The sequence below is a fragment of the Myotis lucifugus genome, unplaced genomic scaffold (genome assembly GCF_000147115.1).
Source record: "Myotis lucifugus unplaced genomic scaffold, Myoluc2.0 scaffold_7, whole genome shotgun sequence".
Lineage (NCBI taxonomy): Eukaryota > Metazoa > Chordata > Mammalia > Chiroptera > Vespertilionidae > Myotis > Myotis lucifugus.
Window position 1 is genome coordinate 1,859,967 of NW_005871055.1, and position 15,957 is coordinate 1,875,923.

Genomic DNA, 15,957 nt, shown 5'->3' on the forward strand with positions numbered 1-15,957 from the left:
TCAGTTTTCGGCCTGGGCGTGTCTATTTTGAAGAAGTGGGATTAGAAGAAGTGGGGGTACGTCGCTGGAGGTCAACCCCTCAGATGGAGGATGTTTTTAGCAAGGCCAGCTTAGGAGTACCCTAATTAAGTTAATAACAATGTACTTACCTATATAGTTTAAAGTTTAAAAAATTTGGCTCTCAAAAGAAATTTCAATCGCTGTACTGTTGATATTTGGCTCAGTTGACTAATGAGTTTGCCGACCACTGTCCTAGGGCAATGGAAACTAAAGAGAAAATAAAGAAATGGGACTACATCAAAATAAAAAGCTCTGCACAGCAAAAGAAACCATCCACAAAACAACAAGAAAGCCCACTGCATGGGAGAACATATTTGCCAATGTTATCTCTGATAAGGGTTTAATGTCCAACATTTACAGGGAACTCATACAACTTAACAAAAGAAAGATAAACAACCTAATCAAAAAATGGGCAACGGACCTAAATAGATACTTTTTGAAAGAGGACATAAGGAAGGCCAAGAGACATATGAGAACATGCTCAAAGTCACTAATCATCTGAGTGATGCAAATCAAAACGACAATGAGGTACCATCTCACACCTGTCAGAATGGCTGTCATCAACAAACCAACAAATTATAAGTGCTGGCGAGGATGTGGAGAAAAAGGAACCCTCGTGCACTGCTGAAGGGAATGCAGACTGGTGCAGCCACTGTGGAAAACAGTATGGAGTTTCCTCAAACTAAAAATGGAACTCCCATTTGACCCTGTGATCCCACTTCTAGGAATATATCCCAAGAAATCAGAAACACCAATCAGAAAGGATATATGCACCCCTATATTCATAGCAGCGCAATTTACAATAGCCAAGATTTGGAAACAGCCTAAGTGCCCATCAGCAGTTGAGTGGATTAAAAAACTGTAGTACATCTACACAATGACATACTATGCTGCTGTAAAAAAGAAAGAACTCTAACCATTTGCAACAGCATGGATGGACCTGGAGAGCATTATGCTAAGTGAAATAAGTCAGAGTAAGATAAATATCACATGATCTCACTCATTTGTGGAATATAATAAACAACATAAATGGATGAACAAAAACAGATCCAGAGACAGAGAAGCATCGATCAGATGCTCAAACCTCAGAGGGAAGGTAGGAGAGAGTGGGGGTAAGGGGGAGAGATCAACCAAAGGACTTGTATGAATGCATGTAAGCATAACCAATGGACACAAGACTTGAGGCGGGGGAAGAGGGGGAAGGAATGTGCCAGGGGATAAGGGAAGCCGGGGGAAGGTCAATGGGGGAAAAAGGAGACATATGTACAGTGGGGCCTTGACTTACGATTGTCCTGCCTAACGAGTTTTTCGAGATACGAGCCGTCTCTCAGCTGATTTTTTGCTTTGAGTTGCGAGCTAAAATTCGGGTTACGAGCCAGCTTCAGATACCCCACCGCTAGTTGGCGCAGCGAACATCACAGTGAACGCCACAACATCAATAAAACAAACATCAACAAATTTAAAAGTATGTAATTTATATGGCACACATTCTCAAACCACAATGAAATAATTAGAAATTAGCAATAGAAAGACAACAGGAAATTCTCCAATCAATGGAAACTAAACAACATACCTCTGAACAATCTATGAGACAAAGAAGTCTCAACTGAAATCAAAATACATCCTGAACTGAATAAAAATGAAAATATAACAATCAAAAACTGTGGGTGTCAGCTAAAACCCTGCTAAGAAATCCTATATAATAAAAGGCTAATATGCAAATTGACCTCTCCACTGGGAGTTCCACTGGAGTTCGACCAGGGGGCGGGGCTAGCTGGCCAACCGCCCCCAGCCCCTCCCCCGATCTGGGGCAGGGCGGGCCAGCCAACCTCCTATATCCTCTCCCCCCTGCTGGCCCAGCCTGATCAGCCCCAATCAGGGTGTGCCAGCTGGACCCCACCCATGCACAAATTCATGCACCGGGCCTCTAGAGTTTATTATATAAACCCACACAACAAACAGAAAAGAGAAAAAAGAGTCAAACCAACAATCTAAGCTCACATATGAAGAACCCAGGGGAAAAAAGGGGGTGGGGGCAAAATAAACCCAAAGCAAGCAGGAGGAGGAAAATAACAAAGAACAGAAATTAATAAAACTTAGAAAAAAATAGCAAACAAGTTTTTAAACATCAACAAAGAGCTGATTCTTTGAAAAAAAAATCAACGTTGACAAACCTCTAGCAAGACTGATAAAGGGAGAGAGAGAGAGAGAGAGAGAGAGAGAGAAAGAGAGAGAGAGAGAGAGAGAAAGGACACAAATTACCATTATAGGAATGAAATAGAATATCACCACAGAGATCCTGCAGACATCAAAAGGGTAACAAGGGAATACTACCAATACTAAAAACTTACACAAAATAGACCAATTCCTCAAAAACACAAACTACCACAGTCACTCAATATGAAACAGATAATCTGAATAGTCCTATATGCTATTATGATATTTAAAATCATAATTTTTTTAAAAATATGTTTTTATTGATTTCAGAGAAAGGAAGGGAGAGGGAGAGAGGGATGAAACATCAATGATGAGAGAGAATCATTGACTGGCTGCCTCCTGCATGCCCCCTACTAGGGATTGAGCCTGCAACTGGGGCATGTGCCCTGGCAGAGAAAAGAGCCGTGACCTCCCGGTTCATGGGTCAATGCACAACCACTGAACCACACTGGCTGGGCTAAAATAACAATTTTAAATCCCCTCAAAAGAAATGAACAGGCTCAGATGATTTCAATGGTTTAAAGGTGTTTAAAGAATAATGAACCCCAATTCTACCCAAGCTCTTCCATAAAAAAGTAGGAGATGAAGCACTTCCCAATCCTCTTTTAAAGTTAGTATTACCCTGACACCAAAACCAGACAAAGTACAAAAAAAAAAAGAGAGACTACTACAGACCAATTCCCTCATGAATACAGACACAAAAATTATTAACAAAGTATTTGAAAATAGATTTGAGCAATATATAACAAGAATTCTACACTATGACAAAGTGGGGTTTATTCCAGGGCTGCAAGGCTAGTTCAACAATAGAAATCAATCATATTAATCATATAAAGCTAAAAAAAAATCACATTATTATATTGATCAATGCAGAAAAAGCATTCAACAAGTCAATTTGTTCATGATATAAAAGCTCAGTAAAAAATAGGAATAGAGCAGAACTTCACCTTGGTTGAGCATCTATAAAATATGTACAACATACTTAATAGTGAAAGACTGAAAATGGGGATGTCCACTCTTATTCAACACAGTGCTAGAAGTTCCAGCCAGGGCAATATATCAAGAAAAGAAGATAAAAGGAAAAAATAAAACAGTCCATATTTGAAAACAATATGATACAGAAAACAGAAGGAATCTATTCTTCTTAGATCAAAAGAAATCTACGAAAAAATCTCCTAAAACTACTAAGTTCAACAAATTCACAGAATGTAAAGCAAACATTTTTAAAAAACACAACTGTATTTATAGATATGAACAACAAACCAGTATCAAATATAATACTATTTATAATCACTCAAAAAAAGAATTAAATACTTAGGCACATCTACCAAAACATGTACTGGATTTATATGCTGAAAACTGCACAATGCTGATGAAAGGAATCAGAGAAAAGCTAAATAAATGGGTTAGAAAATTCAACACAGTAAAGATGTCAATCTCTCCAAATTGATATACAGTTCAATGCAATTCCTAACAGGATTTTTTGTACATATAAACAAAATATTCTAAAATGTATATGGAAAGGCAAAGGAACTAGGATAAAACAATTTAAAAATGAAGAATAAAGTAGGAGGAATAAATCTGCCCAATTTCAAGACTTATATAGTTATAGTAATCAAGACTGTGGTATTAACAAAGGGAGAGACATGTAGATCAATGGAACAGAGAACCCAGAAATAGACTCACACAAAATGCTCAACTGATTTTTGAGAAAGGCGAAAAGAAATTTAATGGAGGAAAGACAATCTTTTCAACAAGTAGAGTAATAGAATATAAACAGGCTAAAACAAACAAACAAACAAAAACCCTTAACCATTGTCTCACACTTTAAGTCAAAATGGATATGGACTTAAATGTAATACGTAAAACTACAAAACTTTTATTTTTTAAAAATGTGGGAAAAATATCTTTGCGATCCAGGACTAAGAAATACTAGATTTGACACTAAAAGTATGATCCACAAAGGAAAAAATTGATAAATTAAACTTCATCAAATGAAATACTTTGGCTTTGCAAAGAACATTAAAAAAGTGGCCCAGCCCTAACTGGTTTGGCTCAGTGGATAGAGCGTCGGCCTGTGGACTGAGGGGTCCCAGGTTCGATTCCGGTCAAGGGCATGTACCTTGGTTGTGGGCACATCCCCAGTAGGGGGTGTGCAGGAGGCAGCTGATCGATGTTTCTCTCTCATCGATGTTTCTGACTCTCTAACCCTCTCCCTTCCTCTCTGTAAAAAAATCAATAAAATATATATTTTTTTAAAAATGGCCCAGACAACCTGACTCTGGTTGAGCATCAACCTATGAACCAGGAGGTCACAGTTCAATTCCCAGTCAAGGCACATGAGCCGGTTGCCTGCTAGATCTCCAGTGTGGGGTATGCAGGAGGTGGCCAATCAATGACCCTCTCATCACTGATGTTTCTATCTCTCTCTCCCTCTCCCATCCTCTCTGAAATCAATAAAAAAAAATATTTTTTTAAAAATGAAAAGACAAGCTACAGGCTGTGAGAAATATCTGCGAATTACCTATCTGACAAAGACTTGCCAGATTAGTGGTTGTCAAGGATTAAGGGGTAGGAGTGGGAGCAAAGTGAGCATGGCTATAAAATGATAAGGAGGGATCCTGTGGCAATTGAAATGTTCTGTACTTTAACTGTCAATATCCTGGTTGTAATGTTGTACTACAATTTTGTAAAATGTTTCAATTGAGGGAAACTAAAGGATATAAGGAGTATTCCTCATTTCTTACAACTCATGTGAATTTACAACTATTTCAAAATAAAGTCTAATTAAAACAAAAATTTTTTAAGTCAACAGTGAAAAGCACAATCATGACTAGTTACCACATAGTAATTTATGTGGAGTATCTAAACCTCAAACACACTGATTAACTAAATATTAGTAAATGTTAATTTTAACATTTACTGTAAATATAAATGCCTTAAAAGAAGAGAGTTACAGCCCTGCCAAGTAACTCAGTTGGTTGGAGGCATCACCCCCTACACCAAAAGACTATGGATTCCATTCCAGGGCACCTACGGGAGGCGATGGATCGATGTTTCTCTCTCACATCCATGTTTCTTTCTTCTCTCTCTTTCCCTACACCCCCTTCCCTCTCTCTCTAAAAAAAAAAAATCAATAAGCATATCCTCAGTGAGGATTAAAAAAAAGTGTGTTACATTTTCAATGCTACTGGTAAAAATCAAATGATTACATCTTCAAGCAAAAAATCTATATAATTCTACAGTGACGACTTGTCATTGAGATCTCAGAACTTGAGGCCTAATTCAGACAACATTTATGCTGCCCTGGCAAAATCTGGATTTTCTTAATCAATAGAGAAATTATTAAAAAACCAATGAATAATAATATGCACTTTCACTTGCCAAACACTGTTCTGGAAGTTTCCCTTCTGTATTTTTCATCTCTGACATTGAGACTATCCAGTGGTTCTCAACCTTCCTAATGCCGCCACCCTTTAAATACAGTTCCTCATGTTGTGGTGACCCTCAACCATAAAATTATTTTCGTTGCTACTTCATAACTGTAATTTTGTTACTGTTATGAATCGTAATGTAAATATCTGATATGCAGGATGTATTTTCATTGTTCGCGACCCACAGGTTGAGAACTGCTGTAAGGTAAACAATGGAAGCTCATTCAGCTATTCTGATAAATCTAACTAGAATAACTCTGTATCACCCACTATAACCTTGATATTTCTTAAGCCTTTCCAGTTCTAACTCAATGATAAAAAATATTTGGTGTAAACCACTTGTTTCTTATCTCCTCCACCAGTTCTGACTTCGTCGTCAGTTATTATTCTAAGTTTAGAGCAAGAAGAAATGTCCAGACAAAGCTTACTCAAAAAGATCTCCCAACATGCAATTTGGACTCAAATTTTGATCTTATTCTTTTTAAATTTCTGAAATTTACTACCACAATATATACTTTTAAAGTTTATATTCTTACAAATGATTTGTTCATGGCACGTTTCACTTCATCAGAACCATCTGAATAGATCTGCTGAAATAATTTGTTTAAAGCTGCATCTCCCTCCAATTTCTCATTCTTTTCTTCTTCCTTGATTTCTCCAACCAATTTATCCCAATTTCTTGTATAAAGAGATGATGATGGATATAGGTTCTTTACATCTACAGAGTAAAAAGAAGTGATTAATTAACATGTGTTGATTATGCCAAGAATATGTAAACTTTGTTACCATGGTGTAAAGAACACCTTAGCAAATAATAGGTGATTGAATTTCACTGAACTTAATGTTTGAAGTAAGTATCTTTCTGATAGACATCAATAATTAAATTTACACTTCTAAAAACTGAATCAACATAATGTAAAATACAGCAATCTCTTTTGACCAAAATAGTTCCATAAAACGTAAACTTTTGATACATTATGCAAAATTAGATGAAGAACAGATTCTTCATGTTAATCATAGGGGAAACTAAGTGAAAAGTATATAGAAACTTTTTTATATTTACAGAAAAGTTGCAAAGATAGTACAATTATAAAATTAATGTGTTTTTTAAGTTGCTTCATTCAGAAATTTCTCTTATAGACACGATTTTAATGTTAAAAATGTGACCTTTCCTAACATACTTATATATCTTCCAGAGTAGAAATAAACTGCAAATGTAAATAATTATCCATCCTATTCGGCAGTGAGTTAATTCATCCATTCTCTCCCCACATTAAAAATATCAGAATACTTCAATAGGAGATAATAAGAATCAGGTCCATAATATTAAAAAATACTATATGGGATGACCTAGAGTTCAATGCCCACACTATGCACACATAGCAAATAACAGTATTTTTTTTTACTGTTGTGAGCCAGGGGGAGGGCACCCTGGGATAAATGGAGGCTGCTTGCAGGCAGACAGATACCAGCCCAGGGACTCAGGACACTGTCAAGGCTGCCCCAAAGACCAAAGGAATCAAGATCTTGGCACACAAATAATTTAAAAGTAACTAACCTACCCAGTAGCTATAAGAGCAGTTCTGTTCATTGTCCAATGGAAATATAATGCAAGCCACATATGTGAGCCACATAAATAATTTAAAAATTTCTAGTAGCCACCTCAGTAGAAAGAATCAGGTGAAATGCATTTAAATAATATATTTATTTAACCTAATATATACAAAATAGTATCATTTCAACATAAAATAAAAACATTACGGTATTTATTTCTTTTTTTTTCATACTAAGTCTTCAAAATTTAGTATGTATGTTATACTGAGAGCACATCTCAAATCAGGCTAGTCATATTTCAAGTGCTCAATAGGTACATGTGGCTAGCAGCTACTATATTGGACAATGCAACACAGAGATTTAAAAAAAACTGATTCAAAGATTTCCTATCAATATATTAGAACACATTAATACTAATCTAAATGTCCTTCTTCCACTACTGCCTCTCTACATCCCCTTCCTCAAAATAAATGAGAAAACTACTAATTGTTCATTCTGTTTTTCCATCCTTTCTCTTCACTGGTAAACCAACTTTCTCCCTGCCTATCCTTGCCTCGAAACAAAACAAAACTATAACACACCACACAGTTTTATTCAGGGCAAGCATACTATTTTTCACACACTACCGACCTTCCTCTACTAGTAATCTCTTCCATCTCTGTACATTATCACTAGTAGCCAAAGAAAAATTTTAACTTGCCATGAAAATTAAGAGCCTAGGAAACATGGATTAAATTCATCCTGATGCAGACTTCCCAGAAAGATGGGAACACAGGTTCGAATTGCCACTCCCCAGATAGGTTAAGCAATGTGCCCTTATTTGCAGTCTGCAGCTTGCAGTACACAGGAGTCTGACAAGCATATTAATTCCTTACAAAAATATAACAGGACAGGAGGAATAGCATCTTTATGAATATGCAAAGCATTTAGTTTAGAAAAGTTTGTAAAATTAAAAAAACCTTTATAGTTGAACTCAGAAAAATTTTAACATTTGTAGGTAGTAGATGAATTACTGAGAGTAACCTAACTTCCTTGCTTATCCTGTACTAGAGGCCTGGTGCACAAAAATTTGTGCATTCGGTGAGGGAGGGAGGGTCCTTCAGCCCGGCCTGTGCCCTCTCGCAGTCTGGGACCCCTCAGGAGATAACGACCTGCTGGCTTAGGCCTGCTCCCGGGTGGCAGAGGGCAGGCCCAACCCCTAGGTGCAGCCCTGGTCGGGCTCAGAGCAGGGCCGATTGGGGAGTTGGGGTGCCGCCCCCTGTCATGCACAGAGCAGGGCGGATCGGGAGGTTTGCGATGCCACCCCTCAGTCACACTCAGGGTAGGGCCGATTGGGGGGGTTGGGGCACCGCCCCCCGTCACACTCAAGGCAGGGTCAATGGGAAGGTTGCAGCGCCACCCCTGTCACCCACAGAGCAGGGCCAATCAGGGGGTTGGGGCGCTGCCCCCTGTCACTCACAGAGCAGGGCCAATCAGGGGGTTGGGGTGCTGCCCCCTGTCACTCACAGAGCAGGGCCCATCAGGGGGGTTGGGGCTCCGTACCGTCAAGCACAGAGCAGGGTCGATCAGGGGGTTGGGGAGCTCCCCGCTGTCACTCACAGAGTAGGGCCGATAGGGGAGTTGGGGAACCACCCCCTGTCACACACAGAGCAGGGCGGATCAGGGGGTTGGGGCGCCGCACCCTGTCACACTCAGGGCAGGGCCGATGGGGAGGTTTGGCTCTACCCCGTCACACACAGAGCAGGGCCCGTGGGGGTGGGGGTGGGGGTTGGGGTGCCGCACCCTGTCACACACAGAGCAGGGCGGATACGGAGGTTGTGGCCCCGCCCCCTGTCACACACAGAGCCGCAGGGCGATCAGGGGGTTTGGGCGCTGCCCCCTGTCACGCTGATCCTGGTGCTGGGAGGCATATTACCCTTTTACTATATAGGATAGAGGCCTGGTACACGGGTGGGGGCCGGCTGGTTTGCCCTGAAGGATGTCCTGGATCAGGGTGGGGGTCCCCACTGGGGTGCCTGGCCAGCCTGGATGAGAGGATGATGGCTGTTTGCATCTGGTCACACCCCCCTTCAGGGTGGGGGTCCCCACTGGGGTGCCTGGCCAGCCTGGATGAGGGGATGATGGCTGTTTTCAGGCTGGCGGGTGACTGAAGCTCCCAACCGTTCCTTTTTTTCTTTTTTCTTTTTTATTCTGGGCCAGCTTTAGCTCTGAGGCTTGGCTCCAGCTCTTAGGCCTCGGCTGCTGAAAGCAGGTATCTGGTTTGTTTGGGTTCTATAATCAAAACACTGTTTCTACTCCAGCTCTGAGATCCCAGCTGGCTGAAAGCAGGTTTCCGGGGTTTTGTTTAGCTTCTATATTTGTAACAATGTTTCAAACTGCAAGCTCAGAGGCCAGCAGCGGCAGGCTGGGAACGTTGGAGTCCTCCGTCACTGAAGCAAGCAAGCCTCATGTTCGCTTCAAGCTGCCTGGCTGCCGGCCGCCATCTTGGCTGGCAGTTAATTTGCATATCGCCCTGATTAGCCAATGGGAAGGGTAGCAGAGTGACACCAATTTGCATGTTTCTCTTTTATTAGTGTAGATAATAAAAGGCTAATATGCAAATGACCAATCACTATGATGTGCACTGACCACCAGGGGGCAGACGCTTAACACAGGAGCTGCCCCCTGGTGGTCAGTGCGCTCCCACAGGGGTAGGGCCGCTCAGCCAGAAGCCAGGCTCACAGCTGGCGAGCGCAGCAGCGGTGGCAGGAGCCTCTCCCAACTCCACGGCAGCGCTAAGGATGTCCGACTGACGGCATCCCCCAAGGGCTCCCAGATTACGAGAGGGCGCAGGCTGGGCTGAGGGACACTCTCCCGAGTGCACAAATTTCATGCACCAGGCCTCTAGTTCACTATAATATCAAATAACTGCAAAGATACTCAAGTCAGCAGAGACTTTTCATTGTTAGAAAATGCAAAAACAATCAGTAAAACATAGGTTAACAGAAGAACCAGACCCAGACTCTGAAGACCTGGGTTTAGTCCTAGACAATAAAAAACACTAGGTGATCTTAAAACAAGCTGCTTAACCTTTCTGAGCCTGTAAACTAGGAGAAACAATACTAGGCTGCCTACTATATAGGGCCATTGTTAGAATTAAATGAGATACTACATTTAAAGTGTTTCTTTTAAAAATGCTTTGAGCTATGTATAAACTTCAGCCCCAAAATCCATGGGAGTCAGCCCTAAGAGAAGCACATAATATTTTACTATGTATTTCAAATAAAGTGGGATGCAGAAGCTTAGTTAAATAGCTTAAATACCAACTTGAAATTTCATTCTTAATTATCCAGCCCCAAATTTCATTCTTAAAAATTACCTGTTGGTGTCAGTTTCCTAATTTTACTAATTATTCTATAGCTTAGTTACAATATTAACATCCAGGAAGGCTAGGTGAAGGGTACATAGAAACTCTATTTCTGCAACTTGTATGAGAATTATTTCAAAATAAAAAATAATAAAAATGCATGATCTGTTGGCTAACTCGGAGTTTCCAAAAAGTTCCACAGGGAAATATGTTTTCTGTTATAGAAGAAAGCAGTGAAATATCTAAAAGTAACTGAAACAGCCCGGCCGGCATGACTCAGTGGTTGAGCATCAACCTAGAAACCAGGAGGACACAGTTCGATTCTCTGTCAGTACACATGACCGGGTTGCAATCCCCCGTGTAGGCTGTGCAGGAGGCAGCTGATCAGTGATTCTCTCTCATCACTGATGTTTCTATCTATCTCTCACCCTCCCTTCCTCTCTGAAATAAATAAAAATATATTATAAATAAATAAATAAGTAAATTCATTATATTAGACAATATAGTGCAGGGGTCCTCAAACTACGGCCCGCGGGCCACATGCAAATACAAATATTGTATTTGTTCCCGTTTTGTTTTTTTACTTCAAAATAAGATATGTGCAGTGTGCATAGGAATTTGTTCATAGTTTTTTTTAAACTATAGTCTGGCCCTCCAACGGTCTGAGGGACAGTGAACTGGACCCCTGTTTAAAAAGTTTGAGGACCCCTGATATAGTGCAATGAATACTTTATTCAGTGAATCTCTGAAATTCCAGGAAATTAGAGTTGACAATATCAGCATAGAAAGGAATAAATAAGAAGGGAGAGGAAAGAGGAGAAAATATATCGGTAAATTACTAATCCACTTAAAACTAAAAAAGCACAAATAGGAAAGGCCAACACACACACACACACACACACACACACACACACACACAAACAACAACCTCCAATTGATGTCATAAACTGCAAGGTAAACAATAAATTCAAAATTTCTCTAGGCTTTTGCTGCTATTCATTTGTACTCTTAAGAGTTTAAGAAGTCAGAACCTTCATAAGACGAGCCAATTTGTATTCATTATAGAGCAACCTTATGATACTCGATGTGTCTTATATTGGGAACATAAATAATGAAAACAAAAAGAAAGCTCATTACTATTTAATTTCAACTATATAACACAATTTGAATTTAAAGCTCATCAAGGCCAGAAAACAAACCTGCTACGAACTGTTTTGGCTTAGGCTCTTCTTCTCCCTCGAGTTTTTCCCATCTCACAGCCTCTGACTTTTTCATTTTAATTTCAATCTGCAGAAAACACCAAATAAAATCCATCATTCAATGTAAAATAGATACAAAAAATGCAATTCTCTTAAGTCATCAAAGTTTTATAAGAATTAATAGTGTCCTTGAGATAGTTTCCTTAAATTATACAAGGTTAAATTTGAAGAATTTTGAAACATTTGTTTTTACTTAAAAGCCCTTCAAAAACATACACATGTTATAAACTACAATTAAGAAGAATCTTGAAATCCTTATGCTTTTTTCTTCTAAAGCAATGTTCTCAACCAGGAGTCATACTGACAAACAAGGGACATTAGGCAATGTAAGAGACACTGTTGGTCTTTACAACTGGGGTGAGGACAAGGTGTACTACTGACATCTAGTGAGGAGAGAGTAGGGCAGGCTAGACCATACAAGAGAATATCCCTAAAACAATTATCCAGCACAAAATAGAACAGTGCCAACCACCAAGAAACCCTGTCCTAAAAGAATTATTACATTTGCATATACATTAACCTGTTTTAGAGTAGAGAAAATTCATTCCACTGTATAAAAAATAATACAATACCAACATTTTCACAATCCTTCATGCAATATTTGTTAAACACCCACTATGAGTAAGGTATAGTCTTCAGGGATATGAGAGATTTTTTTAAATATTTAAGACATGTTCTTGACCTTCCATGAAAGTTACTAAAGAGGCAAATAAATGTTCTAAAAGCTCAGGAGACATCACACCTATATGTGAACAGGTAAGGTTTCAGGGTACCTGTGAAGAGCTGTGAGAGGAAGGTGTACCTCCTATGGTGGACAGGGTAGGTCTCCAGAAGCAAAGGAAATAGCCTAAAACTGGAGCCATGAGGTGTGAAGGGGCACAGTGCATCAGGGAGTAGGGAGAAAACCAATTTACGTCAAGACCAGGATTTATGTTAAAGCAGTGAAAAATATAGATGGGGAAAAAAGGTGTAAGGCAGACTATAAACAACTCCTGAAAGCTAAACTAAAGTCACTTATTAAAATAAAATGTCAACATTATTCTAAAAGCATCTTTTACTCTTTAATCAAAGCTTGTCCCTAAAATCTACACTTACCCTAACATACACTCACATACCACTTGTATCTACCCTTTTTCCTTATTCAAATAATGCCCTCACCCTCATTTTTAGCCTAGCAAAAATCAGGACTTATAGTGATGATGAACAGTAATAATTATTATGCAAACAGTTTAAGAATCAAATTAAATTAAAATAACAATAATAATAATAAAAGAATCCAATAAAAGAATCAAATTAGAGCCATGAGAGGTTTGGATCAGTGGTTAAAGTGTTGGCTAAGGTTGCAGGTTCGATCCCCAGCCCAGTTGGGGGCACGTGTGGGAGGCAATCAATCCATGTGTCTCTCTCGCATTGATGTCTATGTCTGTCTGCCTGTCTCTCTCTCTCTCTCTCTCTCTCTCTCTCTCTTACGCTCTTTAAAAACCAGTGGGGGGGAAAAATCCTCAGATGAGGAGTAACAACAACAAAAAAGAATCAAATTAGAATTTTACATCCTAACATTTTTTTCCTAAGAAAAAGATTACTTTTATTAATAGAAAAAACTTGCCCAGCTGGTATGGCTCAATGCTTGAGTGTCGACCATGAGCCAAGAGGTCACCAACTCGATTCCAAGTCAGGGCACATGCCTGGTTTGCAGGTTCAATCCCCAGTAGGGGGCAGCCAATAGATGATGTTTCTCTTTCATCAATGTTTTTCTCTATCCTTCTCCCTTCCTCTCTCTCTAAAAATCAATAAAAACATGTTTTTAAAAAGGCAAATTTAACAAAAAGAAAAGCCTATTCATACCTTAGTTATCTGACTCCTTTAGATGAGATGAATCATTTAAATTAGCAATTACTGGTGATCGCTCTACAACCTGCTTCTAGTGTGTGAATCCTTAAAGTTTGCATTTTAAAATACCTTAACAAAACACTTATCACAGAAACACACCTCAATATTTTAATCATGAAGTGATGGTATGGAAGGGATGTGGCTTCTACGTAATCAAAATTTTTTTTTTTAGCAACATAGAAAGGTAACAAAAAATTGTTTCATAATGAGAAAACATAAGACAAATGTCACTGGGAAAGGGACAAAAATTATAGTATTCTTAATTTAACATATATGTTTAAATTATACATAAATAAAAACAATTATTTCATTAGAATCTCTAGAATTCCCTAAAATAAACTATGATTAATTTTTATAAAGTAAAATACCACCAACATTTTCTCATGCACAGTATTGCACTCTGGTTATTTTAAGTTGTCATTGCTGATATTTACCTAAAAGGGACAGAAATCGAATAGCTGGCAATGACACAGCAGTAGTACTAAAAAATGGTATTAATATTATCCTAAAATTTAAAATTGCCATCTTACTCCTTTAATTTTTGACTCATCTGGAAATGAAGACCTGGCAAGCAGGGTATACATAAACACTATCCTTAACTAGCCTCCACCACAGGGCACCCTATATTCGAACCTCATGTTTCCATGCTAAGCACTATCTATAAAAGGTTCCTTGTTTTACCCAAAGAGCAACACATACTAGCACTAGCATCTACTGAAAGCCACTATACCCTGAGTAATTGTGCAGTCCAAACAGAGAGGCCTTTATAAAGCCAAAGCTTGTAGTAACAACCTGATTCAACTGAGAAACGTTAACCTGAACTTGAAATTATACTTAATCCATTCACTGAAATAGCTGCACATAATAAACCATTTAAAGTAGCCTTTTTAAAAGGTAAAAGGGGGTTGGGGAAACTAATTTTCTATGAATTCTTTTTTACACCTACTTCACTTCTGATGTTTTAAAAATGAAGTTTAAGTCTTGATTTTGGCAAATAATTCTAGAATTGCCACCAGTTCAATTTCAGATATTTTTACTGCAACCATTAACAAATCATTCTATTTTAATCTTAGTCAAAAATAAGTTAAGGAGGAGTCAAGATGGCGGCCAGCAGGATGGCAGTGAGGGAGCACGTGTACAGGGTGTGTGTGTGTGTGTCTGTGTGTGTGTGTGTGAATGAGGGACAGTTACATCCTGCAGGAAACTCGGGGGTTGGCAGGCTGGACGCTACTAGACAAGGAGCCCCTGCTACCACTGCAGGGATTCCCAGGGTGGCTGTTCTTGCTCAGAAACCATGCCATCTTGAAGGGGAGAGCTGCTGTGACTAGAAGCCCAGCCTCACCACCACCCAGACTGGCCTCAGACGTCATCCCAGACCCTGTAGCCATTCTGGCCAAAGACATGCTACTGTAGCTACAGACCCACAGACACCGGAACTCAGGCCTCTCGGGCCGCAAGCTTCTGTGAGCCCCAGAGTGCGCTCCCCTCCCACCAACCTGCCACTTCAGCCTCAGGCCACATGTGCAACTTCAGCGCTTGGGCACTCTGGTAAGGCTTGGAGTGCACGACCCTTCCGCCAAGCCCGTTGCTTCAGCCACAGGCCCCGAGAAACTCGATGCCTGGACACTTCAGTGAGAGTAAAAATGGGGAGACAAAGAATCCCCAAAGGAAAAATAAGGAGTCGCCAGAAAAGGAATTAAATGAAACGAAAAAAAGAATTCAGAGTAAGGGTCATACAGTTCCTAAACTGGCTGGATGAGAAAATCAACAACTTATGTAAGAATCAAGAGGAAATGAAGAATGATATAGCTACAATAAAAAACACATTGGAAGATTTCAATAGTAGACTAGAAGAAGCGGAGGATTGAATTAGCGAGTAAGAAGACAGGGCAGAAAAAAACACACAAGCAGAATAGCAATTGGAGAAAAAAATTAGAAAGCAGGAGGAGAGCCTAAAGGAGCTTTGAGACAACATGAAACAAAGCAACATACGTATAATAGGGGTACCAGAAGGACGAGAAGAGGAGCAACACCCTACCTGGTTTGGCTCCTTGGCTAGAGCAGTGGCCTGCGGACTGAGGGGTTTTGGGTTTGATTATGGTCAAGGGCACATGCCAGGTTGTGAGCTCGATCCCCAGTAGGGGTGTGCAGAGGCAGGAGCAGGGATAGAAACCTATTTGAAGAATGATGACAGAAA

General features: G+C 39.6%; 1 protein-coding gene across 5 annotated transcripts in view; it reads right to left on the bottom strand.

Annotated features, from left to right (window-relative positions):
* SUGT1 (SGT1 homolog, MIS12 kinetochore complex assembly cochaperone) overlaps nt 1-15,957 on the bottom strand; it is a 66,152-nt gene that overhangs the window by 4,023 nt on the left and 46,172 nt on the right. For all 5 annotated transcript variants that reach the window (XM_023748101.1, XM_023748092.1, XM_023748096.1 and 2 more), the window contains 2 exons: nt 11,811-11,898; nt 6,248-6,429 (listed from right to left, as the gene is read on the bottom strand). In XM_023748101.1, the coding sequence (XP_023603869.1) occupies nt 6,248-6,429; nt 11,811-11,898 (270 nt within the window). The remainder of the gene's footprint in view (nt 1-6,247; nt 6,430-11,810; nt 11,899-15,957) is intronic.